The 19,466-nt window shown below is 40.4% G+C and overlaps 1 protein-coding gene and 1 non-coding gene across 4 annotated transcripts in view; both read right to left on the bottom strand.

Annotated features, from left to right (window-relative positions):
* The window catches only part of arhgef10la (Rho guanine nucleotide exchange factor (GEF) 10-like a), a 118,224-nt gene extending 99,751 nt beyond the window's left edge, over window positions 1-18,473 (bottom strand). For all 3 annotated transcript variants that reach the window (XM_086293188.1, XM_086293190.1, XM_086293189.1), the window contains exons 1-2: window positions 18,173-18,473; window positions 3,605-3,895 (exon numbers count right to left, since the gene is read on the bottom strand). In XM_086293188.1, the coding sequence (XP_086149314.1) occupies window positions 3,605-3,890 (286 nt within the window). In that variant the 5' untranslated portion in view covers window positions 3,891-3,895; window positions 18,173-18,473. The remainder of the gene's footprint in view (window positions 1-3,604; window positions 3,896-18,172) is intronic.
* On the bottom strand, window positions 1,924-1,995 carry trnap-agg (transfer RNA proline (anticodon AGG)). Its single transcript has one exon. It is a non-coding gene; the product is annotated as a tRNA-Pro (tRNA).
* Window positions 18,474-19,466: the final 993 nt, after the last annotated feature.

The raw sequence follows: 19,466 nt of genomic DNA, 5'->3' as shown, positions 1-19,466 counted from the left end.
CACTGCAATCTGCCTTTGGTGGCTTTTTTGCAGCAACTGTGACATTCACACTAACTACACAAGGCAACACACTAACTTGAGACTACAAACACATTAAAACAGCAGCCTACAGGTATGTTAGCGCACAGATCACCGACTGGCCGAGGCAGGGGCGGGATCACACGTTGAAACAGACACAAGGCAGCCCAGGCGGGGAAATTTTTCTTTTACATTTTGCGACTCATTTTATTTCTCTGTCTGGTAAGAAAACTATTCAATCAGATAGTTATTTGTGGTGAATGAAATACAGTTACACTTTCAAGCACCACATCTGAAATTCAAGCACTTTTCAAACCTTGAAAATACAACATTAAATACACCATTAAAATTCAAGCATTTTAAGCACCCGCACAAACCCTGAAATATAAATGTATAACGCTTTTCTAGTCCCTAAGGACCCCAAAGCACTTTACACTACATTCAGTCATTCACCCATTCATTCACACACTGGTGATGGCAAGCTACATTGTAGCCACAGCTGCCCTGGGGCGCACTGACAGAGGCGAGGCTGCCAGACACTGGCACCACAGGGCCCTCTGACCACCACCAGTAGGCAAACATGGGGTTAGTATCTTGCCCAAGGATATTTGGCATGCAGCCAGGAGGTAGCCTGGGATCGAACCACCAACCTTCTGATTAGCGGCTGACCTGCTCTGCCACCTGAGCCACCACCCCCATACTTATATCTACATAAGTTCATCCAATTAGTTAACTCTGCTCTCTAACGCCTGTCTGCTTCGGGCAACAATTAAATCCTTTTAAGGAGAGATTAAATCCACAAGCAACTGGTTGAAGTCACTGAGACTCTGCCTCGCTACGGAAAACAGATTAGATCACATTAAGTGATGAAAAATCACATTTACATCTCAGCTTACCTGAGATGAGCTATTAGGCAGTGGCATAGTAGGTGCAGTTCACCGTTATGCCCAGGGGCAGTTTAATGGAAGTTGCGTAATATAACACAGGGCTGGAGCTTGTGGGTTTCACAGGTGAAAAATATCAAAACAGTAACCTTCACTTTTGTCGATAAGAAAGCTCCATTTTATTCCATTTGTACTTTCAGTGTACTTTTAATAGAGTTTTGTAACCAGAATAGGTATCATTTTGATGACTTGAAACGCCTGTACAGCCAACCACACAGTCATTTTCACTTATACTGCTGACTTTATTCTATTTCATACTTCTACCTCACTACATTTGACAGACATTTATTTGCTTTTTAGACCAAAAGACAGGAGGATGTAAAACTTTGAATGCAAAGCTTTGGATGCTTATTAAAAACATTTTTATAAATTATACAGTATTTCCACATCTGGAAATTTTTACATGAGTAATTATAATCCATCCACCCATCCATTCATTCTCTTCTGCTTATCTAATTCAGGGTCATGGAGGGTCATGTGCCTACCCCAGCTGTATTGTAGTACTAAGAAAACATAACAATGAAAACAGACTAAGTACTATTATGAAGGTGGTAAATCTATGATGTAGGTTACACAGTCATCGTGTTTGCAAAAGATTCTTGGGAGAAGCCAGGAGGAGAAACACCCAGCCTCAGGGAGCAGATATTACACCAGATGCCCATCCCGAGGAAGGGAAAAAAAAGTCTGTGCCAAATCACACATGTGATTCATGTCCTGTCATAACCCCTTGGGAAACAAAGGGGCAGCTGAAAGTACCTGCCGACTCTGTGTAATTCACTGAAGTCCTTAACGTCAATAATGGCAAAACAGCAAACATGAGGCAAATTATTAAAGAAAATGAAGCAGGTATGTACAGAAATAGAACTGTAAGATAAATATGCACAAATAACCACTGCATGCTGAAAGAGAAGCTCTCTTACCTATACTGGTGAATTTTACTAATAAAAATGAAACATACCTAGGGCTCGTCCGGGATTTGAACCCGGGACCTCTCGCACCCTAAGCGAGAATCATACCCCTAGACCAACGAGCCACGTCTATTACGCTGCTGCTCAGGCTAGAGGTGTTCAGAGAGTGTTCTGGGTGTCACGTTACCCGTTTTCGGGGCACAATGCATAAAAAAGTAGCTATACGTCTAAGAAAAAGCATTGCGCATCTCTTACCGCGACAGTCTTTTACTACCTTAAAAGCCGATGACCGCTAACTGCTGTCCATGAACAAGTTTATGCGGCTACCCAGTACTGAGTTTGAGTAACGTCATATCTAAATATGCCAGCTAGTTTCGTCAATAATTTCAGGACATGGATTGGATTACTATTTTTTGTCGATGCCTACACGATTAAATTACTTATTTTAGATATTTCTGTTCATATCCGTTTGTTTACCTGTGTCCATTTTAGAGGCTGTACAAGAAAGGCTAGCCTTACCGCGTGCCCAATAAAGCTGTTGATGCAGGGTTGTACATAGATGAAAAGACAGTTCGCAAAAAGCAAAAAACAAGGAATATAACTTCTGTAAAGAGCAAGTTAACAGCTACCCACACGATCGCCGCCCGAAGTTACCTTGCGGTAGCTCGTTGCTGTGAATGCAATCATATACAGTTATTATGCAAAGGTAGATTGTGTCTGCAGGCTGCTGTTGCTCTGTGACAAGCGTCGGCATGTTGGCTGGCGGTTTGTTAATATTTGAGGAGTGCCAAACATGCGGCCGGAGGCCACAACTTGGGTCCACTTTGGATGGCTAGCATTACGTTTTAATAAAATTAATATCTTCATCTTTTGTGCTGCTGCCAGCATTGCTGTGCAGGTGTGAAAATGTCTGGAAAATTATAAGTAATTCTAGATCTAGACAAGTTGTTTGAAGCACAAAGACTGTAATTGTCAGTTTTTGTGCCTCTCCACTGTGAAGCTTACATTGTACCGCATGGCAGTAGGCTCTCAGGCTGTTCATCATCTGTTTTGTAAATGGAAACTGCCTTAAATCAGAAGATAATTTTACAGGAAATAGCCTAATACTTTCTGATGCCTGGGGAATTTTTAAGCAAGCTGAGCAAGAGCGGCCTTTCACTTGGTTTTTTTAATAAAATCCTCTTCTTAAATTAAAAAAAAAATGTAAGGAAAAAAGGCATTTCTGAAGGTTATTTTTCTTAATATATGGTATTGCACAATCATTTCAATTGAGACCGACTTGGACTGTATGTAGTCCATCAGCCAAAGTGAGTATGAAATCCCATGGTTTTATCTGTTTGATGTGTGGCTTTGATATGTTTGATAGAGTTAAGTTTTGTAGTGGAAGATAAAAATGTGAGTAAATGGGTGGTCTTAAAAGGATTTCAAAGGGACTATCTGTTTCAGTTCAAATGTAAAATTGGCAAATCCCTTGACATTTAAAAATATCTAAAAAATAAATAAATAAATAAATAAATAAATAGCACATCTGTTTACTATAAATAACTGTTTGAAGAAGCTGACTTTTCTCCTTAAAATATAATAACGATAATCACACAGCCCCCAGTGTACACATCAGATTGGCCAATTATTTATGCTGTTTTGTAGAATGTATTTATTATTTTACAAAATACATAACTAAGAAGCCACATGACCATTTGCCTGATACCCCTTTTACTTCTGGACACTAGTTACCTGTGGTAGAAACTGAAACTGGATCCTTGGTGGCAACGCCGTCTGGTCCAGCAGAAGGTGAAGTTGTAGTTGTGCTGTCAGTAAATGTTTGTGAGACGCTGCCTGATGTCACGTTGTCTTCATGCTTTGATGCGTGGACAGGTTTGACACAGTCTGTGACCGTCTTACTGTCTTCCTGAAGTTTATCCTCATCTGTACTGTCATCAAACTCAAACTCTTCTCCTTGCTCCTCGTCATCATCCTCTCCATCCTCTTTTAGCAGTTGCTGAGACACCACAGTAGACATAATCGCTGAAAAAGAGTGAAACGTCTAGTGTAAATGGTTTTGTTTATAGCATTTTCATAACAGATAATAACTTAGAGAACAAAACAAGAAAAAGTATCGTGTCCACGTAATCAAAAAAAGACCTCAGCATTGAAAAAGATAAGGTTACTTGACACACTGAATGACAGGGTGATAATACACTCCAAGTAGAAAGCAGAGAAAAGGTGGTGGTTATATCATCCCAAGTCTAATAATAAGCTGCTCCATCAAAAAACATTGTGCAGACATTAAGTATGTTGTTTTAACTCTCATCACTGCAATTTTAATACCAGGATCAAGGCAAAAAGGTAAATAAGCTCGAAGACTGGAATGTCGTCTTAACTTTGCAAACATACCAAAGCTGCTTAAGAGACACAAAGAAGTAGGAGATAAAGATTCCACCAAACTGGAAAAAATGAACTTTTAACCTTGCAGTGTGTTCAGAACAAAAGGATGAACACTGGACTTTTTGTTTTGGACATAAGATTCGTGTACACTTTTTTAAATACTAAGGAAATGAAGTCATTCACACAACAGATAACTGTTTTATGAATGCATAGAGAACACTGTAAGAAGAAGCTGAATTCATCTTGTCTTCTCAATAAATACATTATGATTTTAGAATCTTTCATACTGGTACACATAATAAAGGCCATTTCATTGTGATTTCACAATCGCACTTTCAAAATTCTGTTTTATTTTGTTGTTTTATAATTTCTATGGCACACATTCCCACAAGGCACTAAATTGCTCCAATTATTAAATATGTTGTACTTACTCCATTTCGGCCCATTTTAGTGCACCACGGCTGAACCCAGCATCTGCTTTGCATTTCGATTAGCACCAAACTGCTTCCAGTGCTGGAACATTGTTGGGATTAGGGGGGGGCAGTTTGTCAGACTGCTTTGGGAAAATGACAGCTAAACACGGGATGCACAGGAACACAGCCATGAAACATGTTGCTTGAGGATTGTAAAAATCATTGTGAGCAATTTTGTTTGACCTGGATACAAGGATAATGTCTGTTATGGCTCTCATTAGCTTTTACTGCATGCTGACAGCTCAATTTGGATGATGTTTATTTGTGCTGTGCTTCTGGTTTAGTGATGGCTTTCAATCCTAAAGCAAATGTGTTTGAAGAGTAGGTTCATTAGTTTTCATTGTAATCTTAAAACACCAATAACATACCAACGTGAACACTAGAGTGTTATTTTGTTCTTTCTTCTGTCCATTTTCCTTTTCGGGTAATTAAAATAACACAAAATAACTGAATGTGTTTTTAAGTTGGTGTTTTATTATAGTTCACTCTTTGCATTGCTGCTAAAAAAAAGGAAAAACATTGCTTCTGGGAACACAGGATATCCTGCAGAGGAAGGCCGTAGACTAACTTAAGAAGCTATCGTGTTGATTCATCTGACTTACCTCATGTTAGATAAAGTTAAGCATGCATTTTTGTAGAGATTGGAAATGGTGATTTTGGACGATGATGGCGACCTGTAGCCCTGACCCCCATCGTAAGCAAATGCTTCGAGAAGCTGGTCAGGGACTTCATCTGCTCTGCACTACCCGACTCACTGGACCCTCTACAGTTTGCATACCGCCACAACAGGTCCACTGATGATGCCATAGCCCTGACACTACACACTGCCCTGTCACACCTGGAGAAGAGAGACACGTATGTGAGAATGCTGTTTGTAGATTACAGCTCAGCATTCAATACCATCGTTCCCTCGAAGCTGGACAGGAAACTGCAGGATCTAGGACTGAGTAGCTCCCTCTGCAGCTGGATCCTTAGCTTCCTGTCTGACAGACGCCAGGTGGTCAGACTGGGCAGCATCACCTCATCCCCCATCACACTGAACACTGGTGCTCCACAGGGGTGTGTACTGAGCCCTCTCCTGTACTCACTCTACACCTACGACTGCACAGCCACTAACAGCTCCAACATCATTGTGAAGTTTGCGGACGACACTACAGTGGTGGGTCTTATCACCAACGGTGATGAGACGGCTTACAGGGAGGAGGTCAGCGCCCTGACCCACTGGTGTCAAGACAACCATCTCACCCTCAACGTCGCAAAGACAAAGGAGTTGATAGTGGACTTCCGGAGGTGCAGAGAAGTACACACCCCCATCACCATCAACGGCGCTGCTGTGGAGAGAGTGAGCAGCTTCCGGTTCCTTGGCGTACACCTGGCTGAGGATCTTACGTGGTCAGTACACACAAACAAAACAGTGAAGAAGGCGCAGCAGCGCCTCTTCTTTCTCAGGAGACTGAAAAGATTCGGCATGAGCCCCCGCATCCTCAGGACCTTCTATCACTGTGCCATTGAGAGCATCCTCACTGGATGCATCACCACCTGGTATGGCAACAGCACCGCCTACAACTGCAAAGCTCTCCAGCGAGTAGTGCGGTGCTCTGAACGGATAATTGGAGGTGAGCTTCCCTCCCTCCAAGACATCTACAGGAAGCGGTGCCTGAGGAAAGCAGGGAGGATCATCAAGGACTCCAGTCACCCCAGCCATAAACTGTTCAGACTGCTTCCATCAGGAAGGAGGTTCTGCAGCATCCGGTCCCGTACCAGCAGACTGAGAGACAGCTTTTTCCATCAGGCCATCAGACTGCTGAACACGTCATAGACACCTCAGCTTCACTACTGGAACTTCAACATTATGCACTCCACACTGTATATAAATGCCACTTGTTTTGCACATATTTTATTATTATTATTATTATTATTATTATTATTTTATTTTATTTTTTTACTATTTAATTTGTAAAAATGTGTATACACACACACACACACACACACACACGTAGGAAAATATTTAGTATACACATCCAGAAATGCATACACTATTATATATTGTACATATATTTATTAGTTTCAGGTTGGCCATTCTTGTATTTTGCTCGTTTGTGTTGTTGTGTTTGCACATCTCTGTTGCTTGTGGGGCTCGCACACAAGAATTTCACTCGCATGTGCTGTGCCAGTGTGCCTGCACATGTGATGTGACAATAAAAAGTGATTTGATTTGATTTGGAAGTGTTTTTTAAGGAACACAAGGACTGATTCAAGTCCCCAAAACTTAACAATAGTTTTAGGAAAATGTTGGAATATTGCTAACATTTGTGGGTATTTAAATTAACATAAAACAGAACAATTTAATAGAGAGCACAAGCCTTTCCTCAGAAACTGGTTCTCTGCTTGTTAACAACTGCATGCCAACACAGCCTTTGACCTCTTTCACAACCTCTGTACCACATACACAGTTTCTCCATTCGGCCCACTCCCTGGTCAACTCAACAATGACTCTTTTGTGGATGAAAAAACTTCTGTTCTGTCCTCCAAAAGCATTGTTTCTACATTCGTCACTGCAGTGAGGTACTGATTAATTCACTAGACATTTGGATCATGGCTGTGTAGCCTATGGCTGTATCTCTTTGTAAAAGAAAGGAGGATTTTTTTAAGGAAAGAAGTAGCAGGAATGCATGAATGTTTCAACAGGGTTTGTGCAATATCACAGTATTGCATTATGCTGGTGTATTTAGAAATCCCTTTTAAAAACATTTTTTTAAAAGACCCTCCTCGTTCTACTAAATTGATACTGGATTCCATGACCTGTATTAAGGTCACGCAATGTACATTCCTACATGAAAATGCCATCCGAGGGATGGTGGTGGAAAATTTAACCGAGCCTAGCTACCTGTTGAAATGTGAGACTGTGAGAATTAAAGTGTACCTAATAAAATTGGGGGGGTATTCTGAGTGATAAAGGTGAGCTAGCCAACACAGATACTGCTTTGTGGACTGTTTTAGAAAGCTGCGACTAAAGAGAGTAAAACCTCACAGGGAGAGAGAAAGGAGACTTACACTGATAGTGTCACTTACATTCACACATGTACACTCGACCACTTCTGGGCGTTACACACAAATACAAAAAAATGCAAGCAGAAAAAGAACATTATAAAACCACATCAGGAACCATTATGCAACCACACACATTTTCTCAAGGTGCAGAAGTCAGCTAATAAACGCACCACACACTGGAACAGTTGGGGTCACTGACTGTCAGCAAAGAATCTCTTCAACACTTTTCCGTTTGTTTGACAATTTTTAAGTGAGATCATGCTTTAAAGCTACGGCTTCATGAGCTGATGAATGACCTCTTATGAGAGGTACTTCCCAAAGTTTGAATTGCATACACTCATGTGCTCCGAAATCAGTGTCTTCCTAAGTTAAGCTAAGTGATAGCACTGAGCTACTATTACCCAAATAATGAACATGAGCTGGGTTGTTACTGCAATAACTTATCAGCAATGGTGTTTAACTTTTTCTTTATGAAACTGAATGTCTTAGTATTATTTACAGTTGAAAAAGTATGTCAGCAGAATTCAGCTGAGTGGTCAACAGTGACCCTTTTGGAAAGGCTTGGACAGACCCCCCCATTATACTTTTCAGTATTCATGTTTATAGCTATAATGGGGGAGGGGAACTGTTGGGGTACAGTGCCAGTCATTGACTGTAGCACCTGATAACATAATTAGTTTAATAGGGCTGTGCGATATGACCAAAATCTCATATCCCGATATAAGAATTCTATCGTCCAATAACGATATAAATCACAAAAATGTAAAATTTTCTGTAAATTCTGTGAATCTCGGGCAGCTCGTCTTGCGGGAATGAAACTACACATTTTTAGACATAAGTTGTAAAGGCCGCCGTTTTCTTTGTGAGTATTTATTACATGGCGTGCTGCGGAGGAAAGCCTGTTCTAACGTTTGAGTCTAAGGTTTATTTTTTAGCACCTGGCGGCTCTTTTTTAATTCTCATCCGTAAATAATCTGCTCTTTCACGTGATTCCGTTTATTTTGAAAAGTCTCAACAGGATCTTGAGCTTTATTGTGAAAGGTTTATGTGGAACATAAACAAGCGGACACGCGATGGTGTTACCGTCGTGGTTGCTAACCACAACGCATAAAAACAGGCGCTTGTCCATCCCTAGTGTGGTTATATAAAATATAACAGAAAGAGAACTTTAAGAAATTAATATAGCCACTACAGTGACCATCAAAACGATGAAAAAATATTGCCGTAAACATTTTATTTTGCGACACCACGAAACAAACGATAGCTAAAATGAAACGATAGATGTTTTTATATCATCATCCGATATATATCATTATAACAGCCCTATAGTTTAACATAGTAGCCTATCTGGTGTCAGCTAGCCAAGTAGAAAAGTTCAATCATTTAGTCTGCCCACTGTTCATACCTTTCCTTTATACTGGTTCATTTTATTTATGTATGTATGTATGTATGTATGTATGTATGTATGTATGTATGTATGTATGTATGTATGTATGTATGTATTTATTTATTTATTTAGGTGAATGTAAATTTCACCATCTTTATCATACACATGCCAGACTGAAATGTCAGTAGGGTAAAAATATAAAATAGTGAAAAAAAATAAACATAGCCAAGCTTAACACTAAGTTCACTGGAAAGTTTCTGCTGTTGTGCTTCCACAGATGAAAGCCTTACTGGATGGAGAATCATTCTCATTTCTTCACTATAGACTTGGTCTGAGCCAACACATGAATGACAATGGAAATATTGATGTTTATGAATTAATTCAAGACAACAGGATAGCTGGTGGTTTAAACAAAGGTTCTGCTTGTGAATACTAATAGAAAACCGCAACTCAGAATCTTTAACTTGAAGTAGCCCCCTCAGAATTAAAATGACAGGTATTCTGAGCAAACTTTCTTTGAAAGAAAGCATTTGGACAAGCCATCAAAAAGATTCAAGCTTAGAAAAATAAAGAGCCCCAGGAGTGGTTCTGTGTGAAAGCTATTCTTGTGGGGAAAATGAGATACATCACAGAATAGAGATGAAACCAACTCCTACACACCCTGTCCCTGACCTACATAGGGCTCTGAAAACTCCCTCACTGTGCACCAAATGTGGTAATGAGAGGAGGGATGTATGTGTACAGGGAAAGTGCAAAATGCGTCTTTTTTAGGCTGTGCCAGGACACACATTTACAGAGTACCTTGTAGCTGAAACCTTGTCGTACTTTAAATGTGGCAGTTGTTGGATTTGCATATTTAGTATTGTTCTCGTCTGCATTTTATTTCCATTCAAAGTGTGCTGTCTTTGATTACTGAGTGAAATCTTGTGGGTCCCTGGCATCCAATTTGTGCTCCACGATTCCATCTCATCTCTCTATTGCAGTTTACTTAACAGCTTAACAAAGCAGTAAGGGTGCATAATTTTCTTTAAAAATTAAATTAAATCACAGAGTTTAAAGTTAGAAGACAAAAAACAACTGCTGGGCTTCATATTTAGTACTAGACCAAATACAGATAAACCTCACAGCCAACAGTCAGTGGCTGACTATGTTGTACATATCTATAGACAAAAGCAAAGAACAGCAGCTGGTGATGACTGAATAAACAGCATTGGAAAGATCCAACAGAGAGTCACTGAGAGCACCACTACTTTAGGGTTTTCCTTTACAGAAAGTGGCACACAAACACTCAGCAGACAATGAGAGACTAGCAGACCATTGACAGGAACAAACAGTGCCAGGCAGAGATGATTCTGCCGCTGGCATTCCTTCCTTCTTCATCTTTTCTTCAGCATCCCGGTGGACTTCCTATCAGGAGATATAAATGTGACTTGGCCAATTTAGTAACTGCAAACAGTTCTTTGAGAACAAACGGAATATGTCTTTCTTTGGCTGTCAAAAGGTGTAACAATTTGAGTGGGAGGCTGTTCACAGACATTTGTGGATTTCATGGATTTGCTTACACATAGACTTGCCCTACCAAAGACTTTGAACCCAGAAGATAAGCCTTATTGGTTTATACTTTATGAATGATCACGAGAGATTCACAAGGCGCCTGTGCCAAAGGCCAGGTGTAATACAATAACACACTGTAAGCACAATATGATAAGAGGGCTATCTTTACAGATTTTTGATCGTTTATTCCTACTTTCTCCCAGATCTGCTGTCATGTTTTCACTGTTCAGACATATGGGGATGTATTATTCATTCAAGAACCATTTTGGCCTTCATATGCCCTCTGCTGTACAGAGATTTGGTTGTAATGTCAGCTCACAACAGCACATTTGCTGGTGATGTCACATTAATCAAGGAAACAAAACAGTAGGACTAACTGTGACTTCCCCATATCCCATTTGTTTACACAGCACAATAGTGGGCAAGACAAGTGTGTCCCTTACTGTTCAAATGCTGAAGAATATCCTGATCCATGAAGTAGTTTTTTTTTTAACCAAAACATAAAGTATGTTAAGTATAAAATATCTGCAAAAATGTGTAAGACTGACTGACTGCTGTACCTGCATAGGCTTGAAATGGATTGTTGATTAATTCAAACTAGCCCAAATTACTGTAGTATCTATGTTAATTCCCTTCTCTTATTTTCACCTGTTCTTTTGCAAAACCATTACTGATGATTTTATGTGTAATCTGGGTGTCTCTATATGCCTTGATTTACCTGTGAGGTTAATAATACGTCACTAGTTGGAGGATTTGACAGAAACATATGTAGGAAAGGTTAAGTTCAATAAGTCCTGCAGTCAGCTATTAGAAGTGAATGAAAGCAATTATTCAAAGGTCTAGAGGAACATTTTAATCAATATGGTGTTATTCACCTTACAATACAATTTGTTAGAAAACAAAGGCCCAAAGACATTGCCTGTATCAAATGTTGATATATTTCCTCCGTATACATGCTATAAAAAAAGGAATTTCATCCAAGATTTGTGTAAGCACGACCTTAAACAGGTCATTCACACTCAAAAACCCTCCAGTGTGGTTGAATTAAATCAATTCTGTAAAGAAGAGTGGGCCAAAATTCCTCTGCAGTGATGTGAAAGACTCATGGTCAGTTATTGCTAACACTTGATTGCAAGGGTGCGGCACGCACATGATCCGAAGATTCAAAAAAGCCCTTTCCTGCCCAATCCGACCAGGCTAAAGTTATTACAAAAGCTTTTGGGGTGTTTAGCTGTAGACGGGAAGCCGTATTCCGTTGTGCGAAACACGGGGTTTAAACTATGATTAACGCGCTTGAGCCACGCTACGCGTCCACTTTAGTGGCAAGATCATTCCAAGCATGTATGAGCAGGAAAAGTTTAAAGTTATGGCTGAACTGTCCCAGGCATCTTCTGTTGCCCAACTACAAATGGGTGGATCTCCAGGGCAACGGAAAGCTACGTGACCGTGACAGCTCATTATGTCACAGCGGAGTGCGATATAATGAGCGGTATGTATTGTTGTAGGGTCCACCTTACAATATAAAGCGCCTTGAGGTGACTGTTGTTGTAATTTGACACTGTATAAATAAAATAGATGCAAAGCCCTATATTGTACAGTCATTTTTTAAATATAATTTCGTGGAATAAGTATTGAGTTTAATGTTTTTAACAGGCAAAAAATACTTCACTAAGTAAATGTTACATTTTTGTCTTTTTTTGTTGATCCGAAAATTGATCCAATCAGTGACTTAAAACCGTGAGCCGATCAGAACCGTGAGAGTTCTGATCAGTTGCACCACTAATAGCTTTTCTCCCATAGTAAATGAAATCAGTGTTTATAAACTGGGTTTTGTATTATCTTTGTTTATGCTTGTCTAAAAGTTTGTTTGATGATCTGAAGCATGTAAGTATGACAAATATGCAAAAACTAATAAGAAACCAGGAAGAAGATTCTTTGCATTTTAGATTCAATGTCTCCAATGTCTATAATAATATAATGCATATAATCATCAAAAAAGACACGCCTGAAAGATCATAACATTTATCACAAGTGTTTCTAAATATCAAAGTTGTCTGATACATAAGGGGGAATTCTCCAGTAACATCAAATACTCAAAAAAAATCCCTGTGTGAAGTGCTATTATGAGCTTGTATGATGTATGCTGTAAGTGTTTTATTGATTTGTTCTTTGTGCACATTAAAGATAGTACAGACTAATGCTGGAGCATCCAAATGTAGCGGGAATAATTCCCTGTTGCCAATAAAAACTCTTCAGTGGCTTTCCTCTGAGTTCCAAGTAGATGTCAGTCTCTTCTATCTGATCTTGCTCCAGGCTAGAGCGTAACAATAAAAACAGCAACTGGGACCACAGAACAACAACAGTAACTACACTTAGTTAAATCTAAAATGTCTTATGTAAACAATCTCAGACAATTCAGTTTTTGATATGTGCAGCGACTTTCTTAGATTTCTGCAGTCTGCTGTTGCCTTTAGCATTAGATTTGACATTGTGTTTGTTTGATGTTTGCTATTGTGCACTTTAAAGTAACAAGGCAAACTGTCATTGTCGGTGACAAACAGGGGTGGCTGCTCTTTTGATGTGCCAATCAAATCAGAGATCACATATGAAAATGTGCTCCCAAATGAAAGAATGTCTTTGGTTTTCTTACGAAATCTCAAGAAGTTGTTTTAATAATAGTGCAATTAACACACAGCTACAGGTACCTTGGTGTTCATCTGAACAATAGACTGGACTGGACTCATAACTCAGACGCCCTCTACAGGAAAGGGCAGAGCAGGCTGTACCTGCTGCGGAGACTCAGGTCGTTTGGAGTGGAGGGCCCACTCCTGAAGACCTTCTATGACTCTGTGGTGGCTTCTGCTATCTTTTATGGTGTGGTCTGCTGGGGCGGCAGCATCTCTGCCGGGGACAGGAAGAGACTGAACAGGCTGATCCGAAGGGCCAGCTCTGTTCTAGGATGCCCTCTGGACCCAGTGGAGGTGGTGAGTGACAGGAGAATGGCGGCTAAGCTGTCATCCCTGTTAGACAACATCTCCCACCCCATGCAGCAGACTGTGACAGCACTGAGCAGCTCCTTCAGTGGGAGACTGCGGCACCCACGGTGTGGGACGGAGAGATTTCGCAGGTCTTTCCTCCCCACTGCTGTCAGACTCCACAACAAAGACTTTAACTGAACAAACACACACATCCACACATGTGCAATAACACTAAGTGCAATAATCTTTTCTGGCATCGTTGTATTTTTACTCAGTTGTATATAGCATTTGTATTCTATTTTTATCTTATTGTATATTTTATTCTACTGTATATAGTATTTTATTTTATTCTGTACAGTTGTGTACTGTATTTATTCTTATTGTATTCTAATTTTTGCACTGTCCACTTCCTGCTGTGACAAAACAAATTTCCCACGTGTGGGACTAATAAAGGTTATCTTATCTTAAACCTTCCTGCAATTCCATTAAACATGTAATTTAATTGAAATCTTAGTTTCATTAGATCTGACAGAAAGAGACTAGTCAATACTACAGAGGTCAGGGTGCCCTAATCTTTAGTTCCTAGCGTTTCTTACGTTCCAAAATTAGATCTCTATACTTCCATAACTTAGCAGTTATGTGCAGAAACAACATAGAAGATTTTTTAAAAAGTGTAAATAGTGAGATGCTGAAGATGAAAATAGTTTATGGGGTGAAAAGAATAGGTGCATACCTCTGTTTGGAACAAGACACCAAGTTAATTATTTTACTCAGATTTGATGTTTTGGCTTTTTTGTCAGTACCGTCAGCAGTTCCAAATACACGAGAACATATAGCATAGTTCACAGAGTACATAAAGAGACTTCAAAGTACCACCACATTGCTGCTGAATTGCTAAATTAAAGAACACAGTTGTTTTCGCACAATTACATCAGTCAAATCAAGTTTTAAAAAAATCAATTTTCCAGTTCAGCTCACCGATTGAGCAGGCGACCATATGCCATATGGCTGAAATGCAGCATGGGTTCAAGTCTTACCCACGGCCCTTTGTTGCTCATCTTCCCCTGCTCTCGCCTCCTTTCCGGTCTACTCTACACTCCAAATAAATGCAAAACTCCCCCCTTAAAAAAAATCCACTTTGAAACCAAAGGGGAAAAAGGCGATCCTTAAAACCCCAGATCCTGTATGAGAAATTATATTTCTGACTGAAACTACTAATCAGAAATTCCAAGATTGTCAGGGTCAGACCCTGAAAACCCTACCTTAATTTAACCAACACTGGTTGTTTGTTAATGGTTTATGTCAAAGCTTTTTAAACTTCACATTTCCTTTCATTGTTCCTGAAGCAAAAACAAGATAAAAAGATATTCCCACACTAAGAGAACTTTTGAGTGAGTGCCAGCATTATCTTTGTTTTGACACTTACTGTGACCGATGAAGGTTAGTATATCAAAAGATGACAATTAATAAACATATTCAATTTCACTGAATTTCAAACAAATGTTTCCTTATGGCTCAAAAGTTTAATTTCACCTCTATTCTATACTATTTATATGATGCCAAATCATAATAATAGTTGCCTCGAGGCACTTAATAAAGCAAGGTAAAGACACTTCAATAACACAGAAAAAGCCACAACAATTAAAGGATCCCCTATTAACAAACACTTGGTGACAGTGAGAAGGAAAAACTCCTTTTTAACATGAAGTAACCTTTGGCAGAACCAGCCACAGGGAGGGACAGCTATCTGGTTGGGGCTGAGGGGAGGAAGACTGGACAAAACCCAGACTGTGGAAGTGAGCCTGAGTTTAACAACTAATGATTAAATGCATAAACACAGAGTTATGCAGCTCAAAGTAACAGGGCAAACTTTCATTGTCAGAGTGTATAAACACAGAAAGTGAAAAGAGGTGAACGAAGAACAAACACTCAGGGCATCATGGGAAGCTGCCAACAGCCTGAGCCAATTGCGGCATAACTAAGGAAGGATTCAGGGTCACCTGATCCAACTACGGTTAGGTCTATAAATATTTGGGCAGAGACAACTTTTTTTTATAATTTTGGTTCTGTACATTATCACAAAGGGGCGATCGTGGCTCAAGAGTTGGGAGTTCGCCTTGTAATCGGAAGGTTGCCGGTTCGAGCCCCAGCTTGGACAGTCTCGGTCGTTGTGTCCTTGGGCAAGACACTTCACCTGTTGCCTACTGGTGGTGGTCAGAGGGCCTGGTGGCGCCAGTGTCCGGCAGCCTCGCCTCTGTCAGTGCGCCCCAGGGTGGCTGTGGCTACAATGTAGCTTACCATCACCAGTGTGTGAATGTGTGTGTGAATGGGTGGATGACTGGATATGTAAAGCGCTTTGGGGTCCTTAGGGACTAGAAAAGCGCTATATAAATACAGGCCATTTACAATGAATTTTAAATTAAACAACTCAAGACATAGTTGAAATGCAGACTTTCAGCTTTAATTTAGAGGGTTGAACAAAAAGATTGCATAAAAATATAAGCAACTAAAGCATTTTAAACACAACACCTTCATTTCAGGGGCTCAAAGGTAGTTGGACAAATTTGCTGTCTATTTGTAAGCCTTTCTGTCCAAAGTTTAGGCTCCAACAAGAGAAATGGATGCTCATTAAGATCAGATGACTGACTTGGCCATTTAAGAATATTCCACTTGTTTGCTTCAATAAACTCCTGGGTTCCTTTGGCTGTATGTTTTGGGTAATTGTCCATCTATATAATGAAACACCACCCAATCATTTTGACTGCATATTTCTGGAGTTTAGTGTTGTTCCCTTGGTTGGCTGTTGTAAAGAGATTTCTCTTCATCATGGAAATGATTCTGCGATCTTCCACCACTGCTGTCTTCCGTGGACGTTTGGGTCTTTTTGCATTGCTGAGTACACCCGTGCTTGCTTTCTTTCTTAGGATGTACAAAACTGTAGATTTTGCCTCTCCTAATATTGTAGGAGTTTCTCAGATAGGTTTTTTTCTGTTTCTGTTTTTCTGTCCGTTAGCAGCTTCAGAAAAGCTTGTTTAACCCGCACAGAGAGCTACTTTGACCGCATGTTGTCTGTTTACAGCAAAATCTTCTAGATGCAAGTGCCACACCTCAAATCAACTCCAGGCTCTTTATTTGTTCAGTTGACAATGACATAATGAAGGAATTGCCTGCACCTGCCCATGAAATTGCCTTTTGCAAAAATAGTCAGTTTAGAATCACTAACTAACCTACTAAACATGTTGTTGGCAATTACGCTAATGAAGGCTAATGAATTTTGTTAAGTTGACTTGGCTATAGAATTTGTTATCAAAAAGAGCTAACAGGAAATAAGATAAGACATGTTTGGGTAACATGACATTAGTGTGACTACAAAATACTTCAGATAAGCTTCTACATCCAAACAGTTCTGAATGTGTTCTACTAGTTAATTATCTAATTCTTGACCACATCCCAAGGGAATGTAGTCAGTGTGCGATACAGTACACCGGTAAACATTTGGGAGGCGTGTACCCACTATCAAATGGCTTATTGTTAAGTTCAGTCTGAAGGCCTTACATGTGTACACTGTGTGAGTGCATGTGTGCAAGTTTCATGGGTGAATGTTTGGCAAAATGAAGAGGGTGTCCACTGATAGTAACGTCTTTGTGGTAGTTTAAAGACATGCATGAATGGATTTCTAATGTCTGTTGGAAGTGCTGGACTGTGACTAAGGAGAAAAAAGATCGGATACAGTGAGCCCATAGAGTTTCTTTAAAAAAAATGCCTTGGACATCCGGCCAGTGAAGCAGAAACAGAGCCCTAGCACAAAATGCAAATTAGTTGGTCAGAGGTCCCTTAGGCCCCCCAACTGCAACCCTCCACCCTCCTGTGTCCCCTTTCTATTCTGCTGAGAGTATAGAGGCAGTGTGAAATCCATCCCAGAAGGGGCCATTGTACGCCGGGAAGCAACCGTCAAACTGGAATGGTTTAGGCCGGGATCAGGCCTCTTTTTTATAGCTGAAGGCACTGGAGAAAAACCCCAGCTAGTAGGTGTTTTGGATCTAGGTTGAGCCACCAATCCCTCTCTCATCCTTCCTGGTGTCTGTCTCTGAAAATGCTATCATAACAAGGCCTCATCCTCTGTATCCCTGCTGGCTATTTGAGGCAGGCTCAGGTTTAATCGTCCATGATGGTGTGTACTCTGCCAAAGGGCCACACAGGTATCTACCATTCCCATCCTTTGCTCTTCTCCTCCACATTGTCCATTCAGCTGCCCTTCTAAGTGCCGGACTGAGAGACAGAGAGGCACAAACCAGCACACCCACCCCCAACTCCACTCCATCAATAGCCCTCTTGGACAAAGCTGCTGTCTTTGCAACATGCTAACCATGCTGAGAGTGGGGAGTGAGAAGGAGAAGAGACAGAATAAAAGGATAAAAAAAATAAGACAAGGAAAGGGAGAACCTATTTGGAACACAACAAATATGCCTCTCACCTCCTTGTCCTCAGTAGTGTGTCCTCCGAGAAGCTTCAGGCACTCCCTGATGACCCTTTAATCCTGGTAGCCTCCCATAAACTCTCAGCTTTTACCACAGCTCCAGTTCCAGCACACTCATCTTTATAGTCTCCTGTGAGGGCTGCAAGTGGCTGAACACAGATTGGAAACCTCCTGTCCTGTTTACTTTCCCACAACTTCTCCCCTGCACCGTGTGTACAGTTCTAGATGAGGTAACCTTCTTTGCTCCCTCCCCTTTTTCGCTGCCTCTCTTGGCTGCCTGGTTCGGTTCCTCCCTCTGTCTCCCCTCTCTTTTTTATTGCCCCCACCCGCCACCCCTCAGCTCATCCAGTTTCATTTTGTCCTTTCTTTGGTTTTTCTCCCTCCTCCCACTCTCCAGACCCCTGCTGCTGTCCAGACAGCGGCACAAAGCGGGGTGAGGGTTCTCAGTCACAACTGACCAATAGCAGATTGGCAAAGGCAAGCATTCAGCCAATGAAATGCCTAGGGGATGATATTTTCACCAATCAGGGGCGAGATTCAGACAAAAAGGGGTTGGACTAGAGGAATTAGGGGCAACGCTATCTCACAGCACTTCCGTGTGGGATGAAGGTGTCTGTGCTAGGCAGCCGGTTGAATTGAAACAATAGATGAAAAAATACTTTTGGTTCTCCAGCAAAGTAATGCTTAATACTATAATCCTTGTGTTCCCCCCACACCACACACAGCCTGTGTTTAAGGTGCGTTTATATAAGGCTTTAATACGGACTTTAAAGAAGCAGTCTATTATCTGAATTGAACATAAATGTATATACTTTCTTATTTATTATTATTTTTGTTTAGGTTAGACAATTTGAGAAGATGGGAAATAATCCCTTGCATTGTAAAAAAACAACAAATATGGACTTATTTTACTAGCAAATTCTATATGGGTTTGTTTTAACGCTAGACATTTTGATACACAACTTTTGACATTATGAAACAGACATGGCACTCAAAGAATCCTGAACTGAAATCTGTGGGTAATGGGAAATCACACCAAAAAAATCTTTTCTTTTTTCTTTTTAAATCACATGTGACTGACGATTCTATACATGCACATTTTATGTCTTGGTGACCACAGACCAAATTACATGCAATTTATGGTAACTGGTTATTCTAAATCAGCCACAGAGAGTGTGTCATCTGTCTGCGCTAGCCCTGTCATGTTTTGGCAATGTGTCCAGGATGCACTACAGTGAATATCTGAAACAACATAGGGAACTGGTGTGTTAGTATCACAATGGAAGCATCT

Source organism: Aulonocara sp. 'chitande type north' Nkhata Bay, linkage group LG5 (genome assembly GCF_057382095.1).
Source record: "Aulonocara sp. 'chitande type north' Nkhata Bay isolate Kocher_YH1m ecotype deep benthic linkage group LG5, A_spYH_male_GT1.1, whole genome shotgun sequence".
NCBI classification, from domain to species: domain Eukaryota; kingdom Metazoa; phylum Chordata; class Actinopteri; order Cichliformes; family Cichlidae; genus Aulonocara; species Aulonocara sp. 'chitande type north' Nkhata Bay.
The sequence above is the reverse complement of the archived record's forward strand: the minus strand, read 5'-3'. Positions and strand labels throughout refer to the sequence as shown.